Source organism: Danaus plexippus, chromosome 28, assembly GCF_018135715.1.
Source record: "Danaus plexippus chromosome 28, MEX_DaPlex, whole genome shotgun sequence".
In the NCBI taxonomy this organism is placed as follows: domain Eukaryota; kingdom Metazoa; phylum Arthropoda; class Insecta; order Lepidoptera; family Nymphalidae; genus Danaus; species Danaus plexippus.
This window is the reverse complement of record NC_083556.1, coordinates 1,208,773-1,235,078: the sequence shown is the minus strand read 5'-3', so window position 1 is coordinate 1,235,078 and position 26,306 is coordinate 1,208,773. Positions and strand designations below refer to the sequence as shown.

Genomic DNA, 26,306 nt, shown 5'->3' with positions numbered 1-26,306 from the left:
CTGTCTAGGTAGGTTTTTTATTGTCCACAAAACTTTTTAAAAGATTTTAAGGAACAATTCGAGAGCCGATTTTGTATGTTAATGTTGTGATAGTGTCTGTCGAAGGAAACTTCATAGCAATTTTGACATACCTTCATTTTTTTTATTTTGACTTACCTTGCTGCTTGTGAGATAAAGAAAAAGATATGAGAATTTTTTGTATATATATATATATATTTTTTTTTACAAAATCTTATATAACTATAATTTATATACCAATAAGTCAGTGCAGGGAGATCGAAGAAATGTTTGTAGTACACAGTAAAACAACATTTGATTCGGTCTCTCAACTCTGGTAACCTTTGAAAAATACATAACTTAACAATATAGGTAACTAGGAATATTTTACACTAAGACTTGGACATGTAGTCGTCAAAATATTCTATTGGTAATGGCTGAATGTGTCATACTTCCTATATATATTGGCAGTGTTACTCAGATCCACTTACAGAGATTTGCTTAGTCACATTTTATTGGTCTTTCGAATAAATATTAAATAATTTCAAAATTATCTTATCTAGCGATATATGGATGCTTAAATTTTTAATGGATTGTACGTATCTATATACTTATATTATAGAAAAGACCATACAAGTCTTGTATCATATAAAACCTTAGTCATCTCGCGAGTCCTAGGTTTTCAATCTCTCAAAGGTTACCCCATCATTTTAATTTAATATACATCTCCTATTTGTCTATATATTAGTTGGCGAGTCTGTCTCACTGAACCGTCGTCGTAAATGACCCTTTGCGGTAAAAAATACGAAGCGGGGGTTCGGATCGTGACACCAGAGATTTGAGGTCGTTTCCTAACTTGGTAAGCCCCTATTTCTGAGGCGGAGTACTGAGGCTCAGACTGAATATTGTTTCTGTACCTCGAGAAGGAATAATCTCTGTCGTTGGGTACGATGAAGCCGCTAGGAGTTCTTACGGGCGAGATCGCCTCGTTTAACCTAATGTCGTATTCGTTTTCAATTGAATCGGCCAGATTCTGTTTGATGTCTGGTATTTTCAATGGTTTTCCTGTGGCCGTGTAACCGTTTGATATTTCAGGCCTCGGAGCTGGCTTATTGACATTGATATCTCTATAAGGGATGTACGGTTTCAGATAATCTCCTGGTGACAGAGTCGATTCTAGTTTCTCTTTAATGGCTTCGTAATTTTCATTAAAATTCCTCAATACTTTCGTTGCTAAATTTTTTGCTCTATCATTATGTGACTCTATGTATCTTTGAGTTGTTGTTTTTAACGTGGTGGGTGCTGGTGTACTCGTGGTGGTAGGAAACGCTTTAATTTCTTCAACTTCTGACTGAATGGTTGTGGTTGGTTCTTTTTTGTGTTTTGTTTCATAATCTATGTCTTCTTCGTCATAATATTCATATTCTTCTTCAGGCACAGCGGTTGATGTGGGTTTTTGTGTTGCGACTGTTGTTGTTATTCGTTCTGTGGTTGTTGTTGTTGGTTCTGTAGTAGTTGTTGTTGTTGGTGGAGGCGTTGTTGTAGTAGTAGTAGTGGTTGTTGTAGTAGTTGTAGTTGTAGTAGAAGAGGTAGAAGTAGGTTTCGGGGTGGTGTTGTGCGGTAGTCTCATATCTTTACCAGCTACTGGTTGTAGCCCTCTTGGGAGATAAGGACTTCCACCCCTAGACGGTAAAAAAGGCCTCCTGAAAACTTTTACATTAGGTTTAATATCTCTTATCTTGGAAGTTATTTCCTCTTCTTTATCCTTAAATTTTTCATTTTCTGTTACTTTCTCTTTGTCATCATAGAAATAGTCGGGGTCTTTAGCTTTTGATGGGCGTTCGTCTTTAGCGCGCTGGATATTAGAATACTTCAGAGGTCGTGCTGAGGACTCATAATAATATTCTTCATCATCATAATCAATTGGAACCTTTGGTTTTTTAAATTTCTCTATACTTGCAGATCTGGTTGGTTTAAATTTTTCTCTTTCAATTGGCTCAGGTTTTGGTTTTTGTTGAATAGTGCTTGTTTTTGCAGAGGGTAATGGCCGCCGGCTATCCTCTTCATCATATTCATCATAATATTCATCATCAGCCAGTTTTGGTGGAGCCTTTGTAGTTGTTATTGTAACATATTCATACTTTTCCTTTTCATTAATCGGAACGGGTCTTTTAATTTTGGGCGGCATTCTTGGTTTACTGAAAATACCACGTCCGTTGGGTTTCACCAACGGTTGAGAATCAGCAGTTGAAGGACTCTGTCGGACTTCTACTGGTCTATCTTCATCATCGTCTTGGTCAGGCTTATTCCGGGGACGATCTTCCCTAGGCCTGTATGGTCTATCGTATAATCTTCTACCTTCAGTTGATTGGTACCTGTCATCCCTTACCCTTTCTCTCGGGTTACTTTCTATAGCAGGGACCTCGTCTCTGAGTGGTCTGGGTCTTTTCTTATCCCTGGGCCGTATATCATCACGAGGCCTTATCTCATCTCTTGGTCGTATTTCATCACGAGGCCTTATCTCATCTCTTGGGCGTATTTCATCTCGAGGCCTTATTTCATCTCTTGGTCGTATTTCATCACGAGGCCTTATTTCATCTCTTGGTCGTATTTCATCTCGAGGCCTTATTTCATCTCTTGGACGTATTTCATCTCGAGGCCTTATCTCGTCTCTGGGTCTTATTTCGTCTCTAGAGTCTACATCATCTCGAGTTCTCAATTCATCTCTATTACTGTCTTCATCTTTGTATTTATTTTCATCTCGCGGTCGAATAACATCTCTAGAATCCGTGTCATCTTTTGATTTTCCCTCGTCTCTTAATCTTATTTCATCCCTAGAATTCAACTCATCTCGTGGACGGATTTCGTCCCTAGATCTTTCTTCGTCTCTAGGTCGAAACTTATCCCTGGGTCTAAATTCACCTCTTTTACTATCTCTCGGCCTGTCATTTTCTTCATCTTCGAGACCATATGACTCTTCATCAACCCTCGGTTTTCCTGGCCTTCTACCACCTTTATATGGTCTTCTGTCTTCATCGTCGTATGGTCTTCTGTAATCCGGTCTTTTAGCAGCTCTCGGTCTTTCATATGGTCTTCTGTCTTCGTAATCCTCATCAACATCATCCCTTGGTCTCGATCTCGTCTCGTATCTGTAACATTTCACACAAATGATGAATATTTGATCTGAAAGTTTTATTGCAGTGTGAAAAATTTTGTGGTTACCTGTCATCGTAGTCAACTTGAGGCCTGCGCTTGCCTGGTCTACGAGGTCTATTCCGTCTACCACCCCTGTAAGACAAAAAAACATCACCTTTAAGATACTTATCGAAAGAATAATATTGTTTGGATTTTAAACACATAATTTACGTATTTTTTACTTGTGCTGAAATTTTACAAATAAACGTATAACTATTAACTACAAAGTGACTATTTAACTTTTACTTATATTGAGGTTAAACGTTATTCAAGTCAATATTCAAGGTCATTAGGAGATTTTCACAACAAGTTACGGTAAGTAACTTTTGGATCTTAAGGAATTATTTGACTTAAATAAAAAAATATACTTTCTCGTTTCTGTTAATAACAATTATTGACATTGACTCTGATCATAATATGAGGGAAATTTATTTATAAATAAGTCCATGTTACAAAGCTATAAAATGAGTTCAATATTATTGAGTAACTTAAAAAAAAAAAATTCTTTCAGTAGTATACATGTAGAGTTAGGTAGTTTACCTCTCTTCGTAATCATAGTCATCTCTAGCTGGGTAGTAATAATCGTCATCGTAGTAATCGTATCTGGGATGTGGTCGGCGTCTTCCTGGCCGTGGTGGTCGCGGCGTGGTCGTTGTTGTGGTGGTTGTTGTAGATGTTGTAGACGGAGGGTCAGTGGACGCCGCCTTGTATAGAGCTTCGTTCCTATCAACATATAATGGTTTTATATAAACAAATTTAACTTGAGCTGGGCTAAAATGAAACATCACCACCTATATATAATTTTGGTAGTAAATAAGCGAAATAAATGAAATTTTTCTATTTTTTCAAGTTACCTGCTAAAATATTTTGCTGAATTTTTACAATCCACTTCAGACACGAAGTGACAGATGAAAGTTTTTTGATCGAAGGCTGTGTAGTTCGCGCAGAGGAAGTCGTATCTGGTGCCGAAGAGGCAGTGGTGGTAGACCTGGTATGAGTTGGATTATATTATACCATATTTCGGCCAACATTTAGATACTATAAATTTTTCTATATATCAACTTTATCCATAACAATTACAGATGATTATTGAGATTATTTTAATAATATACCTTTGAGAAGGGCAAAACATTTTTTGGGTAATAATGGTCGGAGGTTACAGTTATTCTAACTTCAGAAAAAAATAAATTTGTCATCTTAGATACTAGAAGAGATAGAACTTTAAGATCATCCAAAATTTCTAATGATTTTGATAGCATAACTATTTATTGATAGAAAAACTTTTGAATAATCTGGGAGTTACAAGGAAAAATTTAACTAATTGGTATCATTGTTATTAAAAATATATTTAACTAAATAATATGTTATATAAAATTTTTTATGTTAACAATTTTTAATAGACCTTTTCTTGCTTTAATAACTTATTAAATAATCAGCTTATGTTACAATATATTCACCTGACACTTATGGGGTATAGAGGCGTAGAAACCATCGTGGAGTCCATCGCATTTGAAATCCATGGTTTCTGGAGGAGGCACAGCTTCGTAGAAGGGATACTGGGATAAATTGTACCCATTCAGCTCGCGTGGTAGATTTGGATCAAGTATGTAATCTATTTGAGGAATTCCCGTATATTTACTAGTAGCGTTCCCTTCTTCCCCTTCCGCACTCGGTTCAACCTGAAATATGTGATCATTCTGATTTGATCTGCCAATATAGAACAATACGTAAAAAGTTTTACAAATTTTGAACTAGATGGCGCTGTTATAAATTATTTATTTTTTCTATCTTATCGACTATATCATGGATTTTGCGGATATTAAAATCGCTTTCCAATTTTGATGAAATTTTCACCTGACATTTTATATAATTTACTGTACACGTTACCAAAACTTTGTGGCGTTGGAATTCATAAAACATTATATCAGATAGCTATCCAGTTTAATTCTACCACATTCTGAAAGACTTAAACAATTTTTATTGTATACGTTAACTTATAACACAGTAATTGACTGGTAATAAATACGTGATGTAAATAAAAACGACGTGTGAAGGCAAAAGAAAAGACCGGAAAGCCTTAATGGGAAACTGTATTATTGATCGCTTAAATAGACATCGAGGTTGGTCGGCCCTATTTCCTTTTAAATTCCACGTTCACCCACTTTATGAATACGATATTTTTTCCTAATTTCTGTGATTTTTTCTTTCAATGATTATATCTTCTGGTTTATATGAGTATGTGGTATTAGATTTAGAAGTAAAAATTTACTTTTACAGAGGAATTCCAAAACTTTAAACTAATTATTAAATATCTCGTTAAAAAGATTCCAGTTAAAATAATAACAAAAAGGTTTATGTTGACACGCTGTAAGCAATCAATGAATACGGAAAAAGTTTTAAAGTTGATTTAACTGTGAGAATATCTTATGGTTTATTTAAATTAAAAAAATTGTAGATTCTGTTAGCCGGTTATGTAAAGTCAACTAAGACTTCCGGCATTCTAAGCTATAGAGTTGAACCCTGCAGTAATACTTCTACACTATATACTCGCCAATCTCACGAGAGGCTGAGCGTACACCGCTTGAACGAGTTTTAAAACAAGTGGTCCTTGACTACAGCAAAGCTACGTGTACAGTGCATAACTGGCTTCCCATAAAAGATAAAAAATATTCTCCTTCTCTCGTACCTGTGCTTCATCATCAGGTGCAGAGGGTTCTTCTTCTGGGCCAGCAGTGCTGGTTGATGTCGTCGTCTTTGAGAAGATGAGTGACGTCGCACGGACCGCTGTCGTTGTCGGCAAGTCCGTGAGCGCTGCCAAAGTTACGCCTGAAACGTTTTATTGCGATTATTTATGCTCGTAACATTTTGACGACTGTTTCTTTTGCCTATTTTTTTAATGTTCGTGAATATCATCTTATGCACAAACAAACTAACGTTGCCCACTTGATTATAAAAACTTATTATATATTTTGTAGTTGTAGTAAAGAAGTTAAAGTGGCCAATTTTTTTGTTGCAAAATTCATGAGAAAAGAGGATTTACAAAAACAATTAAAAAAAAAACATCAGGACATTTTGTGGATCGTAAAACAAATTATTGGTATACTCGTTACTGGTCCATTGGCAGAGGATAATAACAAACACGACCTTTATTTATATTTGATCCAAAACTTTTTTTTTGGTTTCTCAGAATTATACACCTTATGCAAATTTTTTCCTTATTTTTTTTTTTTTTTTGGAAATAACTATATTTTTTTTTGGTGCACTAATAAATTCAAGGTCGTTCACATTTGACGCGAATGTTTCATGAATCATCGAATAAAATCTAATTTATTTTATCACACAAAGAACCCATGTTATATGATGGCGTAATTTTGGTCTCGTTTCATCTAATAAATTTTTATCACTTCCTTTAAGAGATGAACTCGTTTATGGGTATTGGTCCATCTACAAGCAAAATATTAACTAAATATATGTGAATTTTAATTATATTTTTCATTCCTTTGGTTAGCAATAAAAAAAAACGTAAATATATAGAAACTTAAGTTATGATATATAATAAATATTAATCGACATGGCCGAGATTCGAACCTACTTCCTGCGGGATAACATCCTCCAAAGACTTTATTCTTAGAATATTTTTTGGTAATATTAATACTAATGTTTTTTTTTTTTGTAAATATTGATAGGCATTGCATGCTCAATGTTCGAAAAAAAGTTTTTTATTATCAGAGAAATATTTGATGGATCTGATGATAAATTCCAAATTGTTTTCTGTCTACCCTCAGTTGATATCAATGACAGCTAAAATTGTTTAGCCCTAGAACCACTTACGTGTTATTTATTGTGGAAAAAAATATTCTTTGTTCGAAAATTATTCGTTGCGATGATGTCAGAAATATATGAGATCTGTTTTAAATACATAAAAATCTTTAAACTGAGGTCAAACGAATAAACGAGGCGATTTTATAACGAATGCAAATAAAGATCATTTTTGAAATGTCACCGAATAAATTTATTTCAAGGTTGTTTAGTTTGTCTGTTTATTTATTTCTATATATATATATATATATATGTCAAAGTTATAACGGGTGTTGTTTCTTCATAATATAATCAACACTATAATACAGAAATAATATTTTAACATTCAATACTTAAGGCTAAAGGTGAAATTTTGTGAAATTCAGTATTACGTCAACATATTTATCTAATATAAATATATTTACTAAGTCATTTAATGTTACCGATCAAGGATTTGATATATATTGGAAAAAAAAAACATCGGCGTCATTAAGATTAAGGTAATTTACGTATATTGGTATCGAAACGATAAAACCTTTTTTGAAATTATGTTACCTTTTTTGGGTGTTCCATTATTACCGAGTTATTCGCATACGAAACCTAAAGAGACGTTGAATTTGTTTCCATGGACTTTTTTTCATATCAGGAATTTCGTCGACTAACATTTAGTGAGGTTTAAACATTCGCGGGTATTCATTTAAACGAAACTAATATTTTTCGGATTTACTACGCGTATTTTATTATTTTAAGAACTATGTACATACTCCTTACGTTTCTGTTACTTCCCAGCAACCGTGATCACGGCAGACGAGATGTGAATGACTGTGAAACGTCGGTAGTATGTAGTTTTTAAAAATAATAAAACAGGTGTACTAATCCGAACAATATAACTATCATTTAAACTAACAATTAGATTGGAATACCGTGGAATTTGTAGTATCCTCAGTCTTTTGTAGTTCATTTCGTCAGCTGATCTTCTATAGCCAAGGAGTTGGAGATGCAACTCTTAGTCTTGTATATGCCAATAATATAACATTCGTCTAAAAACCGCTACCAATAATTCGTGGCCTTAAAATATGTATTTTTTTTTTGTATTAATATATTTTAACCGATGATTCAAAAGAGGAGCTACTATTTGACGACAATGTCTGTGTTTGTGTCTGTGTAGCTTTGTAGTTCTCAAACGGATCTATCTATTATGATGTGGTTTTTTTATTTGGATAGTCAGTCTCCTTGTTGTTCTTGGCTATATTTGGTTAATTCCCGTCTAGCTATATAGGAGTATCATTTCAGTTCTTTTCCGAAATGATGTTAGCTATTTTTGGTATATTCGACTAAGTGCCTCATGCGATCGACTACAATCTTGAACGACATGCAATGCGTTGGTTGTTATAAAAATAAAACAAAGTAATGAATGAAAATGCGAGAAGTAAACACTTAAAATAAGTTACAGTTTATAATAAAAAATCAACTCACAAAATAGCACGAACCCCAGCCATCTATGACGAGAGCGCTTCATTTTGTTTCACCTGAAAAAAAGGAAAAAATTACATTATATACCATATTAATTTATATAAATAAAAATATTTACGTTTACTGAATTAAGATTTAATGGATATAGAGGTACGAGGTAATAAAATACAAAGTTATCCAAACCATCTAAATCTTATCTGTATTCTCGATACACTTTCTTTTTGTTAGATGACATAACGGAAAAAGTCTAATCAAAATCGTTTCATTTGTTACGTACGTCACTTCTCGCATATTAATATGAAACGTGTAAACCCTGTCCGCTGCATATGTATATTATTTCCGTTCTCTAATAGTTTTTAATACAACTGATTGCTGTGAATTCCATTGTTTTATGCACAATAGTTAAAAGCATTGAAAAATTCTTAATACTTCATGGCAGGTTTAATTCACTTAATGTTTTTTTATGTGTGTGATTTTATATAACATTTATTCCACTTGAAAATAAAACTAAGAAGTTTTATGAGGTATAAAAAATGCATTGTATACCTTCAAATAAAATGTCTTTAATTAAACGATGTTACAAGGAATATTTTAGTAACTAATTAAAGTCAAAGCTTTAGTAGGAATGACTTTGTAGGTAGGTACAACGAAGCGAAAACATTACTCGCGATATCAGAGGCGTACTGATAAAAAAAATATTTCCCACTTTATAGGCAACGCACGCGTACATCGCAAACAAAAATTAGCTTCAATATACTCATAATAGTTAAAATCTTTCATGATTCTCCCTTCAAATTCCATAGGATTTATCAGAATCGAAGGTAACACGAAAACCTTTCACGATTCAAAGAGGATCTTCTGCACGTGACATGAACTGTACTTAAAACATAGTCATGATAATATTTAAAACAATTTATTACAGCAGAAGACATTTAAATTATCATTTATGTTATAATTTAAGGTTTTAAATGATTACAAAATGGCTGCGGAACTTAAATTGTCTATTTAGTCGAGAACGCTAGTTGTAACTTATGACGCATAAAATGGTACAAGGTTTTTGCTGTCGCATTACTAAAGCTGTTATGAAGTGAAAGAAAAAGTAGATTTATTATATATATGTAGTTACTGCAGGCTGATGTCTTAATATATTTATAAAAACACTTATATACACTTAAATTTTTAGGACAGCGCCATCTCTTGAGCATTTTGATTTTTGTATATAACCACCTGTCACCCATCAAAAAGTGTAAGAAGTATTCAATGTAAACTTTTAAAGAAGAAATTAATTTAAATTTAATCAATTGTTTACTAGTTAAAGACTAGACACAGTCTGTGCATAGATATCAATATTAATAACTACACTAGAATATAATAACTGTAATTATAACACGAGTCGTTATTTTACTCAATCAATTTTTATTTAATGTATGCAAATAGTTATGTCTGTAATCCCACGGGGTTTGTCTGCGAAATTACAAGCAAAAACTGGTATACATACAGCTTAATGCAATATCTGTATCGCAATATTATCATAGCAAGGAAATGTGCGCCCATTTACATGATCGCACAGCGTGGGTCGCTCACCTTGCGTCGCCCTTGTAAAAGCACTTTTACTATTCTTGAGACATTGTCAGTTTTATTATACATGGATAAAGAATGCATGCATGCATGCAAACACAGTTCTAAATAATTTTCACAAAGTAATTATGATAGATTCTCATGAATTGTATATTAATTCCAAGTGTATGTATAATAGGATAGTCTTACATATTTATTATGTACTGGAATGGGGTAATTTATGTTAATACGATAAAAGATTGTATGCAGATATGTCGTTACTCCTTGACATTCCGTCGAGGAGACTGTCCATTGAAATTAAATTATAATGTAGACAGAGAAAATTGTAGATCAATATATATATAATATTTGTATGTCTATTATTTGAAATTTATTGTCCAATATTTTGTTATGATTCACTGTGAAGGTAAATCCTTTGTCTAAGTCATTATTCTCTCATGTGGTAACTACACATATATACGTATAGGTATATTGACAAAGCACAAATATTTAAAATTGTCAAAAGCCAGTACGTCCCTCTATGGGTTGTTTTTTTTTAAATTTGCAATTCAAATTACAATTCCAACCGCATATATGTACTCTTCCAGCATAGTAATATTGTTTTATATATACGCTATTTAACTATAACAGAATCTTTAAGATTTCATTGTCTATGAATATAAATTTATTTAATTCTTTACATGTAGCTTGCATTCGTGCTGAAACCTGCATATTTTATACTGCCAATGTCACGAAGAAGTTAGGTCGGTTTAAATTCTTGTTTGTTACATTTTCCAATAAATTGTTACAATTAACTTCTGTGACATTAACTTATGTGTGTTTTTTGTGCGTTTCCATTATATTATGTAATAATTTGGTACATTACGTAAAACCGTTTTGAATGCGGGCCGAATTAAAACACGGATGACACTGTTTCCAAGGTACGTTTTAGTAAATGTGATTGCCAAATATTTGTGTAGTCATGCTCTGTAAACGTTATTAACATTGTCAAATTTCTGTTTGTTGTACTTGTAATGTATTGTTTATTATTTTTCTCTTATAATAGAACCATTTTTTTACTAATTTTAATACATTTCTTTATAAACTTTATATTGTACTTAAATACAAACAGTTTTAATCCTTTTTTCATTAATAAATCCTTTTATATTCGCAACTAACTAATAAACTAGTATTTGTTAATATCTGTCAATGAAATAAGTTCAAAGTGACAGTTATAAAGTTGACAGCTCGTCGATTGTAGCAAAAAAAAAAGATAACTTTCTGATTCCCTAAGTACAATGAGGTCCTAATATTAAATTACTTAAATAAAATAAGATGAAGATATATATAAAAACTCATTATGTTATTTATTTTAAACTGTATTTTTCTTACGAATAAAACTTTATTTGTCAATTAATAATATCATGATTACGTCTGATTATTCTTCTTATGATCTAGACGCCATCTTAATTATTACCGTTTGACATATGTTTTACCAGTACAATGTGTTCTATACCTATATTTACATATTATAATGTTTTTTTATAATATATGAAGTAACTTTTTGCATGCGACAAATATTTTGGTTAAATAAAAGTTGTATTTTTTCTTAAATGTAAAGATTTCTCTATGTTGAACGAAGATTGGCCCTTTTCCAATACATTGTTACAATTAGATAGCCGGATATAAAGATACATAATTTTCAACTTAAAATATTAAGTAGGTTTTTGACATGTGTAAAAAAAAAATTTCCTTGAAGTTTATAGCATTGGAGTGATTGAAGAATTTCTTTATAGTTAAAAAATTTAAGGTGTTTTTAGACAATAGCTCTGTATTAAGTTAAAGTGAAGTTTTGGAGTTGTGTTCAAAGTTACTACCAAATGTAGTGACGTACAGACACACATTGATACGCACAACACAAAACAGTTAGAGCTTAGATGCGTCTGTAATCGTACTAGCTGGCATTACAAACCATAAGCCTAGAGACAGGTAAAGTACTATTTTGCATTTACTTTTAAACCTGCCAGTCCATATTTTGTTGAATAGAAAATCTACACACAGACAATATTAGGTTACAAAACATTGTATATCGATTAGAATGACCTATAATAATTTATTATAGTAGGTCAATTCGTATTACAATATTTAAATAGGTATACACGCGATATCTTAACATTTAATATATCTTTTAATAAAATCAATAATAGTAAATCAAATTAAATTAAAAAATAAATATGTCTATCCTGTTTACTATCAATTATAACTGATATGCGTGTTTAGTTAACGAGAAAAAATACGTGACGTATCACAATGGAAACAGCGCGATGCGCTCTACTGGCCACTTTCACTGACTGATTTATATCGGGACGTACATACATACATAATCCTTGTATAGATAGAAAGTATATAAGGTTTTTACGCTATAAGTGATACAGATGGACATTCATGTGGATGCTTCTAAGAATTACGTTACCTATAACGTGATTCCTATACGTTGTCTATAAAATGATCTCGGAATAAAAATGTATCAGTCTTCACACACAGATTTGATTTTAGTAAGTGAAATACGTTGATACTGACAGTTTTAAGTTAGCTATTTATAACTATAGTAGGTACGGAATAGTTTCCCACGGTTAAAAGAAAGCCTTTAAGCATCTTGCGGTTTAAATATTAGTTGTGAAATAGTTTTTTTTTTTAACTTAGATTTTGGTTTATTTCGTATTCAATGTGTTTAGTTTCCGTTACGTGAAGTGTTAGAAAAATGTTCCCGTAAAAATTGGAGTTCCGTGAAGACGTGAAATAAAGTAGGTATTGATTTTTACCAAATAATTATTTATATATTAAAATTGTATCCTAATCCCATATAATGAGAATGTATATACATTTATAGTTAAACTTATACTTTGCAATTAGTTTTTGAGAAGACACTTAAATGGTCTCTGAAGACTTCACAGCTATTAAAATATTGTTAATTTTGACAGATATAACTGTACGGTCATATTTTAACTGTTTAAGCATAGAAGTGGGCCTTTTCGTAGAACCTCGTCACGTGCTCGTCCGTCACGTTGCATAACTGTCGTTTTCTACGTGTTACGATTGTATGGAGTTAATTTGAATATTTTTTGGATGCGTACAGTCGAAAACTAAAATACTTATGCCATATTATTCGAGAGTTAAAAAAAAAATTAAATATCTCTCTATGGAGAATCAAATGCTATAAATCCGAGTTATGTTATAAAATCTTATCTTAATATCGAATTATTTATTAATATTAAAAAAATTAATATATTTTGTACAGCTTTTTCAGATGTTGAAATGAAAATGATTATGAACTATGGCTTACCTGATAATCTATATATACCCTCTTTTTAAGTGACAAATAGTTTTTGATATTCGTGAACATTGGGTGAAATTAAAAAGCTTAGTTGGTAATATGAAATTACCCGGAAAACTTAACCATTATCACCATCGGTCTATCGGTGGCCACAGCTGAGCTAAGGCCTCTTCTCACATGGAGAAGGTTAGATTAATTACCACGCTTGCTCAAGGCGGATTGGCGATTTCAATCTTATAATTTGAAACTATAAGTCCAGGTCTCCTCACGATGGTACCTTCATCGTCTGTCAGTGGTGTCTAAATCTTATAGAGTACATATGACTCGGAAAAATCAGATTGGTACTTGCCAGATTTCGAACCAGCGCCTTAATGAACGAGAGGCGGGTCTTTAACTTCCAAGCCACCATGACTTGAAAAAAATTTAATATTCAAGCGTAAAGGTTGCATGGTTGTACTGGCTGTGGTCACAAGCTGACTGTTGAAGCTATGTCACTCTCAGTACTATACGCTTAGGATGAGTTTGTATAGTCACACTACAAACGAAGCGTTCTCTTAACGTTCCGTGTACAGTGTGATGTCAACTTGGACTAAGGATACTGATAACGTTAAATAATGCTATATATATATAATTCAATTGTATCAACTAAAGTGATCTGATTTTAATTTATATAACACAAAATTAAACGGTTCAAAAAATATTTTGGTTAACATTGACTAAACGTACACAAATGAATTTACACTACAATAGAAAAGGTCAACAGTACACCTTCACCGATTCCTTAATTAAAACCTTTTTTGTCATTACCTTCATGGGTCATTGAAAAAAAAAAGAAATGACATTAATTAGGTTTAACTATTTTAATTACCATCCTCCAGCTAAATAAATTTAATTGCAACTACCTCCTAACTACGTTGTTATTTTTAACTGTCGATAAATCCGACGTAAGGTCAACATATACTGCCCGGCTATTTCGAGTTTATCTCAATTAAAATTAAATAATTTATACATATAAAACTATTATAAACGGGAAAATTTCTATGTATATTTATATTTCTATGTATATATAAAGGATCTATCAATGCTTAAACAAATAGATAAGTAAGGTCAATTACAGCAAGAATTGCGCTATAATTTACCCATACAAAAGCTACAATATAAATATTAATTTATTTAATAGTATATGTAATAATATATGTATGTACTACTTAACTAGCAGTACTTCGTATTATAAGAACATGTGGTAAGGATATCCTAAGTTTTTGATATAAAAAAAATAATAAGTCACTTGTAGCGGAGAAAATAGTTGAAAGGCTTTGAGAGATATGATATATTAAAATTTTAACTACGAGCTGTTTTCATTTTAATGCTTTGACGTGACCCGTCTTCGTTATTCAGCCCACTATAAAATCGATGTCAAGCTTATAAGGGAGGCCCATAACTCCGTATTGGTGAGACCTATTGGCCCACTGGTTTGACCTTCATAGGTCACTCACTTTAATATACACTAGCCATTAATGTGACGTGTAATATACTAGATTTAATAACATACCGTCAGTTTGTTCGATAAACTAATTCTTATATATAAGCTATGTTATTTGATAGAACATAATTTTGAATGGTAAGTTTTTTTTTATGGTCGAAATTTTAAGTTGCAAAACATATATATTTTTACATAAACTTCCTTCAGTCTTTTTATAGTTATACAAATAATATTCTGAAAATGGCAACGCATCTACAACAGCCCTTGTGTTGCAGATGTCTCTGGCTGGCGGTAACTACTTACGATCAGGCCGGCCGTCTGCTAGTTTGCCCTTTTGGGACATCAAAAAAAAATACGTTAATTTTGATAATTGTGTTTGTAAGGATTGATGTTTTAAGGTCGTGAGGTCATATTTTAAAGTTTATGTATAAGTTTTGACAAACAATTGTTTTTATGACAAAAAAAGATTAAATTTCGTAAACTACAGATTATAATCTACAAAAATCATTGGAATCTTTTGTTCTTTTTATAAAAATAGGTTACGTAAAGGAGGTTTGCTATAAAGATTTTCATTTAAGTACCTAATTTATTTCTAGAAAATACGAGACACTGAACATTTAATAAATGTCTTGTGGTAATACATTCCAACAGATTTGTATATAAGGAAGTATTTTCTATGTGTGAATAGTATTTTACGGAAAGAGTTTTTTGCATACATGCTATGATTCCAGGATATTGTTATGTATTATTTATTATAAAACGCGTCATGTTTTGTTACAAAACTTATTTAATTCACGTATTGAGGTCGAATTTCACAATGTTTTTGTCGTTTGAAAGCCGATACGTTCACTTCGACAGTTATAACTGGACACGTTCAGTCGCTTGGTATTGTTTCGTGATAAATTTGATAAAAAAAATTGTGATTTTTTTTTGAATTTTATTGATTTATTTAGTTGTTATTTTTTATATACTATAATTGGGTGGTGAGAACTTTTTAATATGGTAATTTTGGGACATATTTTTAAAATTAAAAAAAAATAATTGTATGTCTTGAAAATATAATAAAATATAAGGGGAAATGATGTTACAAAAGTTGAAAACTAATGATCAAGATTTTTAAAAAGATTTATATTATTTAAACGTTTCGTAGACCCTGAATTTAATACAATAGTATTTACTTAACTGCATTAACTTAAAGAAGAGTTATGTTTTTTTTTAACAGCACATAGTTTATATTTAAAACCTAGAGATATTTTTTCTTATTTTATTACTCGTCTGATAGCATTGTATGCATATTGCATGCCTGTCTCCGAGGCCTTCTTCTTTGTTCATGCATCGTGCATGCATGTCACAGTGCAGCTCGCTAACACTGCCACCTCATAGACAATAGCAACTTAATTTTTATTTTTATTAATTTATTTTTATTATACAGACGTGCAATAAAATGTTATGAGATTATTTTATGCTGTTAGTAATTCTGTAATTTGCAGTTCCACAACGATAGTTTAGAGGTTTTTGTGTGACGGACATATATGTACATCCTTGAGACAACACTCACAACTTGGATTGTAGTGAAAAAATTAATATTCAATAATAATTTTTCACACAGGAAATCTTAATTAATCGTCACTTTCACCTGTAGCATAACAGATATGCTTGTAAGCCTAAAATTTGAGCAGTTCTCATTTAAGTCCTTTTTGTAGAGTTCATTACATACTTACTTTTGGATAGATAAGTTTAGACGGCCCTAAGTGTGAGTTTCCTCGCTTAACAGCTTTTTATAGAAATGATTCCGATCACGTAGGTGTAACGTTTTACGATACACGCGTACTAAGGTACAGATATATGCAACCAAGAATGAACTAAGCTACTGAAAGTTATTATTATGTTTGAAATATATAACGTCTTCATTTAATATGGATTTAGTTGATATTAAATTATTTCTCCGTTCGTCAGCTATAACTCTGTTGACATGAAAAGCAGACGGAGTCACGGGTGTTATCTAGTAAGATATGTTAAGGATTGTTAACATAAATCATTTTGTTTCCTATAATGTAGGCCAAGGGGTCACGCGTTATATAATATAATTGTTTTTTCTTATGTTTAATGTCACTTAGCGAGTTATTTCGTGTCTGCTAAAAGCCTTTTTCTATAAATGGCAACACCTTTCATATATATATAAATTGTCTGTATGTTATGTTAAGATAATTTTTTTATTAAAAGCGTATATATTAGGCCGATTTTGATGTAACTTTAACTAGCAGATAGCGAATGAAATATCAAATAAGAGTTATGCAGGCAAATTAAAAAAAAAATCTTTTTCTTACTCCGCCATTTTTATAATTACGATATATATATTTTTAATTTCTCATATATATTATATGAGAACTTATTCCGTCTGTCTAGTCGTGTTTTCGTCTGTGAGTGTAAGGCTGTTAGTTATGTATGGTGACCCATTGACCGACTTATCGGAGAGAGGTTGTGTTACGTTACTGGGGGTATTGTTGTGTAACAGTTCAGCTTGTTGTTTCTTTATTTTTATATTATTATTGACAATAATAACATTTGTACGACAAAAATTATTATAATAAAAATAAAATATTGTTTTCATCGTGGACAAATTGGAGGCTTTGATTTTACCGACATATATATGTACATAATAAAAATAAATAAAAAAAATCAGTGTCAGTTATGTAACAATATGCCAACTCTTTCGATGTCCGGGAGGATTTCTGCTAATCATACGATTTTGAACGCTATGTCCTTTGTAATAACGACCTTGTAATAATGTTAATTACTTAAAATTAACTACAATCAAACGTATCGGAAAACGAGCTTTAAGTATATATATAACACAGTTGATGTTCCTTTGTTAGTTTTTAAGTTAATTTTCCTCAGTAAGCGGTATCTACAAGGCCGTCATGTTGACGACTTGCAGAATTATAGAGGTGGCAAAGATTTTTGGAAATTTTTATGCTGTAATCTAATATAATATGCAAAAAAATCATTTTAAATAAACTCGTTGCGTATGAAGTTATAGAATGAAACGTTTTTTTTTTCTTTTAATATCAACGGTATGTCTAAATATTTAAAGGTCTACAGCAAATTCTCGAACAAGTGGTATTTAAAGGCATTTCAAAAAGACATAAAATGAGACGCAAGGCTTTGTTTCTGTTTGTAACTTTTAAGAAGGCTTTGCTTTATATATATATATAGATGTTGTTGTTTATATGTTATATATATATATACAATAAACAAAAACCTCATTTCAAACTAAACAGTGAAATCATTTTATAAGTATCATAGTAATAGTTTAAAAACCCGATTAGTCCATGGAAATTTATAAAATCGAAACCAATCGACGCCATTAGTCACAAATCATCACGCTCTTACTTCGCAATTCTTGTATATACTTTGATATTATAAGTTACTGATATACAAACAGACAGACAGACACACATACGTATATATAATAAAAAATATTAGATTTTGGCTATAAAAAATATTATATATTAAATAAAGCTCTGTGTTTTTGTTAAAAAATGTATACATTACGTGATTAAAAATTACTTTAGATACAGCAGAATATATTAATGAGAAAGTTGTGTTAGTTACACTGCTTATAACTCAAGAACGGCTGAACCGATTTGGATGAAAATTGATTAGGAGGTAGTTTAGTACCAGGGGACTGACATAGGATACTTCTCAGCCAGTTCGACCGAAACACAAAGAAAAAAACTTAATAAAATCCAAAATCTACTCAATATTTCGGTCAGCTATGTCTAGATTTCTAAGTCTCGAATTGAACGGACGAAATCACAAACAAAAACTAGTATATCAATAAATACATTGACATAATTAAAAATGTATATAAAAATATATATAAATAAACTTACCGGTGTGTTTTAAAATCGGCTTGTAACTTCTACACTACACACATCACATCACTTCACTCACCGTTCATGTATTTGTCGTAGTAATAGAATATTATGTACACAAGGACGGCGTATGTTACAAATTTTATGTATATATATAAAAAATCCTTGAGAAAACACCAAATAATTTCAGTTATACCCTTTTTCTGCTTTTCGATTACTTTCATCTATGACAATTGCAACTGTGGATATCGTGAGAATAAAAAATATACGTTAAATTCTAGTAATTAATTAAAATTATCGCTATTAATCTAAATCTTTAAAGATTTTTATATTCGCAAACTTCATCGCAGTCCGTTTAAAATTTAAATTAAATTTAAAAACGACTAAATTTAACTCACATTACACAAACAATTTAAGCGCGCACTGAACATGGCCACGTATTTATTAAATTCTCTTGAGGAATGTGAACGGACGTAACATTAAATTAATAGATAATATATCAACGTATTTATATAGAAATAAAAAATATCAAATATTATTGTGATAAATCAAATGTATCACAGACACGTTATATTTGGGAAAAAAATAAATAGAAAAAAAATTTTTTTGATAACCATGGCACGCTAAAATAAAAATGATTTATATATATACATATATATAATAAATTTTTTTCCTATATTATAAATAACGAAGGAATCGAAAAGACCTAAAATATTGGACACGATAAATACCTTAGCAGTACGCCACGAACTTTCCAAGCGGCGGTCGGATAGCTACTAAGTTTACAGCGTCGGAGTCTTGCGACCATGAAACAAATGATTATGCGGCAAAATTTTCTAATGACTATATTTCTAGCAATTTAAATAAGCCCCTGACATTTCAGTGGTCTATTTAGAAGGAAGTCGTTTGCTTTTATCAAATATACTAATTAACAACAACGTGATTAAATACGTAATTTTTCCACTTATGTTTATTTATATGAAAAAATATGACCTTTCGTAGATGATTTTTCGCGGGTTTTATATATAAAAAAATATAATATTTTGTATTAGATTATCTCAATGGACACAATACATGGTCACCCTATGATTGCGTGTTTGTAAGGAGTTGCGAAGTCGAGACTTGCATTACCATCGAGACTCGCCCGATCGAGTTGCTCGCTTTTATTATAGAGTTACGACATGTATATATAAATAAATACTATTTACATAAACGATATTAATTCTTATTGAAATAAATTCAATATAAAAACCTTTAATATTATACTTAGGACTCATTTAAATATGTTCTTTATATAATATGAAGACGAACTATGTAATTACTTACACACATACATCCCTCCAGTCTATTGAAATTCAATAATCGTGTAATATTCATGAACAATTTTATATATAATTAAAAAATCTTACTAATTAGCGTCCAATCAATTTTGCACATATTGATGCACTGCTAATAACGATCTTATCAAAACGGGACTAGCTCGATTTGAATTTAGATTCTCAGGGTGTTCCCCAGGGTGACGTGTCCGTCCTCAACTATTTCCACGTCTGTATAAACGAAAGGAACGTACATTTGTTATATATGACCATCAATTATATAATATTTTCCCACAAAACACAGCCTACACTATCGCCTGACCCATTAACACATAACCAGAACTTCCTAAATGCTTACAAACCTCCAGATATATCCGCGTCTATTTCCTCACATAAATTTTATTTATATGCTATTTCCTTCTGTTTACACGCAAACAAAATCATTTATATCATTCAGTATGCACGAATTATATAATTTTTAATTACATCCTATTTTAAATAGGCTTACTTTCAAATGATTCGGAGAAAATGATGTTGGGTGGAGCAAAGCCTTAGTATACAATAAGAGAAGTATATATATATATTATTTGGCTATAAATCGATCTAGTAGTTACAAGTCAATTTTAGTTTATATTTTTACATATTTTTGAAGTAAAAGTTATTAATAATATTTATTTTATTAATAAAAATCGATTCAAAATATAGTTTTTGAAACTTTTATATATTTGTTAAAATTTCAAAACGATTATAACTTTATCTTTCCTGTATAACAAAAATACAGCCTTGACTCAGTATATATATATAATAAAATAATTTCCAATAATGGTATTGCAAATACCATCTGGAAATACCAATAATGGAAATGGAATTGGAATACAATCATAACACATGATAATCACAATATTCAGTGCTCCTCGTGTTGTCAACGGCCTACGAAGCCTCGCGTGACGATCAACGGACCATACAGCTTTCTACAACGGAATTGTATTATATCACTTACTTGTGTTTAATTAATATTAATATATATATATATATAATATTCTATACTAATTTTATTTTAATATATTTTAGGACCAATTCCACGAGCGCGTTGATGTCTTTTGTACTAGAATTGATATAAGGAAGTGTGTAGGCTTTTATTTAGTATTTTCTTTCAGATATTTCATCAGAATGTTATTCCACAGACCTTATTATTACTATATTGGTTAATTAATTTTATTTCATATATGTAGTAATAAATTTATAAAGAAAAATAAAATTAACACAAAAAAAATGCATTAATAGTTCCTCTTTTTTTAATTTTCTTTCATCGATAACATTGTTATAAAATTTCCGCACAAATATACAACAATATAAAAATAGCAAACTATTTGTACATAACAAAGGAAAATTACCACTTATTGTTGTAACAAACAAATGCAATTAACAAATGATATTTGAACATTTAAAACACAATTGCGTCTCAACTTTCACTGTTACGTGAAACTGTAGCGACGGACGCACGGACGGAATTATAAAAGGACAGATATATATATATATATATATATATATATATATATATATATATATATATATGTGTGTGGAAATAATATTCCTTCATAGATCGCTTCGAAATTTCCCTAATCTCATAAAATTTTATATCCGACAGAGATTTTAGCGAAAAAAAAATATAAATTAAATTCTAGAGACGAAAAATCAATAAGAAAGAGCAATAATAATGTTATATAAATACATTTAAAAAATCTACTGTTCTACTTTCTGTGCATTGCTTGGTTTTTGGGACGTGCCTCGCGGGTGATGGACCTATCAAACCGGTTATAATTAGGGATGTCCTATTAGGGTTCTTATAAAATAACCCGTGAGGTCACGAGTAACGTAAATCATTTGTTATACAAACCTAAAGTTAAAATCTATGTTAAGTTTGCAATTGATTGACATATTTCGATGAAGTTTTTGTTCATCAGCGAGCAACTCAGCGAGATTTTTTTTTAATTTAAAATATCCAATCTGTAAACAATATTTAAGATACGAATTTGTGAACAAATTTGTGAACAAAAATTCCGGATATCATGATGGTATCGTATTTTAAGGTCTTGCATGCATGACCGTGGAATTTTTATAAACGATATTACGAAATGTTCCCATTAAAATAATTAAAATTTAATGATATTTAATGAGTTTATTCTATTTCGTTATTGCCATTTAGAAATCTGATTTACTTATTTTGATACATTTACATGTTTGCGTCGGACTTTTGCGTAATATTTAGTTGTGTATTTAAAAAAAAAACAATGACGTCATAGTTTGATCGTTAGAATTTAAACAGAATTTAAAAGATACAATCTTTTAAATCAATTCATACTTTTGATATCTTTTCTTTCATATTCATACAAGTTCCATAGCTCGTATACATTTATTTCTTTTAATAACATATTATTACTATGGTAAATAATATAAAAGGTTTTTGTATGTTGCTTGTACGTAGTTCTTAATATTTAAAACAACTGTAGTTATCATAATAAAGATTGCTTTCTCTACTATGGGAAAACGTAATTTGCCCAGGGATCGGCAATTTAAAGGCTCGTAATTATTCTAATTTGTTGTGAAGACGACGAAAATTTCTGACATGTAAATCTTCGATTTCCGATTGCCTATTTCAATGTTAGCTGTTGAGTAATTAAAATTTCGATGTGAACTCAAATCATTTAATTTTTTATATTCAAATTACGCGAAGAGATCATTGGAGCAAGGAGCTGTTGTTTGTCAATTTAAAAGGCATTTCTTTATCGACAGAATGCAATACTGATGATAAAATAATCGTTACAAAATAGTAGATATTACAAAACGATTTTGTTTAAAAAAAATATATAATTTGACAAAGATTTTGTAAGGAAATCGTATAAAAATATATATTATGTATATTTATTGGCAGATTTTAAATGACAATCTGAAATCACTATTAACATATTGCAAGCCGCCCTTGAGACAACGTTACGTAGCCGTTTCAAAAGTCATTACGCAACGTTTTACGTAATCTGTGCTATTTGCAATCTGTATTGATCTATTGGACGTTGGTAGCTGTCAAATATAATTGTGACAGATACCGTGAAATGTCACTTTGACAGTTGAATAGAGAAATTTGAATTTAACAATGTTTTCTGTTAAGCTAGAATACTAAGTCGTAAAATAATATTCTTTATTATAATAGTTATGTTTGTTTAAAATTTAATATATTTTTTATACATATGTATATAATATAAGAGAGATATAACGGTTATTTTCATATTTATAGAGTTTGTGGTTGGTAAATGATCTTTAGGACAGAAAATTCGATCATCAGTTAATACTTAATATATTTATTTATTTATATACCAAGAGTAGAAATAGTTACAAAATTAGTTACAAAAGAAAAGTGATGCACAAAGGATAACTTATCTCTTAAAAGAGATCTCTCCCAGAAACCATATTGATATATGATACCCTAGAGGTAACTGGATGAGGAAGCGCGGTGTAGGTACAATAATATATATATATATATATATATCACACCTCCGAAGATTTTTGCAATAAAAAATTAAAACAGCAAAACAATATGGATTCGGCTACAAGTTCACTAATTTATTTAATTTTTAGGCGCCAACTATTTCTATTTGAGATGGAAGAATTTTTTCAACAAAACTGGTATTCTCATTACGTAACATTTATATAATACATGCTATTTGTAATCTGTATTGATCTATTGACAATTGCTAACTGTCAACCATTTTTTGACTGTAACTGAGATCTGTCATTTTGACACCTGACAGGACTTTACGAGGGAGGCAACAGTTTAAAGACTATGATCCAAATAATACAGTAAAAAGTCTTTACTGAAAGTGACAGACTTCTTAGTCAAATTTAATAGAATTTTATATGCAGATGCATTTATATATTTTTCTCGTCTTAGTTATGAATGTAGGTATTGAACATTAGGTTTCCATCAACTTATTTTATTACTAAACATATTCATAGAAATTAAATCGTTATAATAGAAAAATGAAAGTATGAGAATTAATATATTGTGTACACTACAATATGTATCTTTGTTCTGTCGTTACGAGATAACTAAAGACCTGTTTTAGACAATTCGCGTATTGATTGTTAATGTTGTTAATATAACTACTTGCTAAACCAAGTTTTTTTTTATATTATTCTTCCTATTCGTTTTATTTGGTACATTATTTTTCATTAATATTTTAAAAAGGCCGTTAGACTAAAACAAAAATAAAGTGATTAAGGCGATTTTTATTTTTTAACCGACATCATAGAAGGTGGTTCTTATTTAAATTGTCTTATGTCTGACTGCAGCTACGAGTAATAAACTCTTAAGCGCCATACTTACGGAGTCAGTCATCCCACAAGAAATCTTTACAGATTTCAATGTTGTGAGATGACTGACTCCGCAATAAAATCTGTTAAGATCTCTTTAAATATGTCAAGCTTTCTTATATTACGTAATTATAATGCTCTACTTAGATATTAGATGCATTGAAAAATATTTTATAGATTACGAGATTTTATTCCATACATTGAAACTAGATGTCGCTTTCAAAGAAACGGCCTTCAACGGTGAAAGTTAGCCCGCACGACCAGAATACGCTGACCCCTTTACAGATTTACTTTATTCTGAATAACAGTTAAAGTTAACTGGTAGCATATTATTTTGTAGCAATGATATAATAGGTTTATTTATATAATATAATTAAATTATATGACATTTGGTTGGTTAAAATATGAAACGGTTTTACGTAATTGCTTTGTAAAGCAAAAAGTTTAAGATTTCGTTTTAAAATTATGATAATTACACCTAAAATAATAGTAAAGATTTTTGTAGTAAAATTGATTTAAACCTCATAAATATCTGTTCAAAATATTCTTACATATATCTGCTGTATAAGTCGCAAATGTAATATAATGTAAGTACACACGGCAACACACAACTGACACTAATAATGTATATGTATATATATATTAATAATAATCACAAGGTATTTAAACACGAGTGCACGACTGTTCCGTCAAAATGTCTGCCATTGACTGACTGATCGAGCCAAGGTATTGCTAGCTTCAATAAAGTTACGTGCACACTGAGATTTATTTAAAAAAAAAAAATTTTCTAGAAAAACTTTTTATATATTCGAAATTATGTTAATTTGTTACATTATCTTTCTCCTCTATGGAAAATACATATTCAAAGTCAAGGGTAAAAAATATGTCTTTTCCTTGCGATTTTCAGCAAAACGATAGGATTTATCGCAAAAACATTGTACAAAAGATGTAAATCATAAAATTATCTGTAAAAAAATGTATAAATACTTTTTTACTACGAGCCACTGTTTCCGAGATATAACCATTCAAAAATTATGAAGTTGCAATCGCTATGAAATGCACATTAGCCCACGCCACCTCGTCACGAATGATTGAACGTTCAAATTTTATTTATAATTATATTTTAAAGGATATCTTAAGTAAGGTAACTTCAAAAACCTTTATTGTCTCGCCTACAATGTGTATACAGCCTTATTCAATCACGCTTCAAACACTTCTCATTTTGCAAACACAATACTTACGTCCTGTTTACGACTGCAGATTTCATAATGATTTTAGACAATATATATAGTTTTATATAAAAATGTTAAATAACTTAAGTATTGCAATAAGTCTAGCTTAATAAGCAAGACTTAATTATATTATGGTTGCTTATATTTGCGATTACTTATACATATATATTAAGTGTTTAAAATTTTTCCAAAATCACCTATCTTTCTTTAGGTCTATATATTAAAAAATCATATATAACGTTTTAGATTTACAAAAATATAAAGACAAGGTACAAAACAAATTATTTTCAAAGCCTTTGAGCTGTCGGTTAACAAGAACAACGTAAGAAAATAGCAAAATGTTTTCATAATGAAATTGTATTAAAAACAGGAATTTATGAAACCATGTCATTAAAAAAATCAATACAACAAATTCAGTTGTACTTTGAATTGTCGTCTTACATACTAACTATAATTCCGGACTTAATCAAAATCCATCAATAATAACTCGAGACAATGAAATTTCCAATTACCCTCCTCTTAAACAACTCTTATGAACTTTCTCTTTAAATTGCGATAACATTTTTGCTGTACCGATTTCAATGCTTTTCATAAAAACAATAGATTTATATTATGAGTAAAATTTTTATATTATTTTTTATATTAAATTAAATATTATCAAATATATTGGTATAT

At 30.5% G+C, this 26,306-nt stretch overlaps 1 protein-coding gene across 7 annotated transcripts; it reads right to left on the bottom strand.

Moving 5' to 3' along the window:
- Positions 1-190: 190 nt before the first annotated feature.
- LOC116776284 (cell surface glycoprotein 1-like) lies at positions 191-25,103 on the bottom strand. 7 transcript variants are annotated; one of them, XM_032669438.2, is made up of 9 exons: positions 24,951-25,103; positions 18,734-18,954; positions 8,467-8,519; positions 5,879-6,018; positions 4,650-4,871; positions 4,047-4,180; positions 3,733-3,915; positions 3,220-3,285; positions 191-3,146 (listed from the first exon to the last, which is right to left on the bottom strand). In XM_032669438.2, the coding sequence occupies exons 3-9, from the start codon at positions 8,507-8,509 to the stop codon at positions 713-715; spliced, it is 3,222 nt and encodes a 1,073-aa protein (XP_032525329.2). In that variant the 5' UTR covers positions 8,510-8,519; positions 18,734-18,954; positions 24,951-25,103; the 3' UTR covers positions 191-712. The 7 variants fall into 7 exon arrangements, with proteins under 7 accessions (XP_032525329.2, XP_061381219.1, XP_061381220.1 ...); XM_061525235.1 differs by having other exon boundaries at positions 18,734-18,879; positions 24,951-25,096; XM_061525236.1 differs by lacking the exon at positions 24,951-25,103 and adding an exon at positions 24,921-24,936 and having other exon boundaries at positions 18,734-18,879.
- Positions 25,104-26,306: the final 1,203 nt, after the last annotated feature.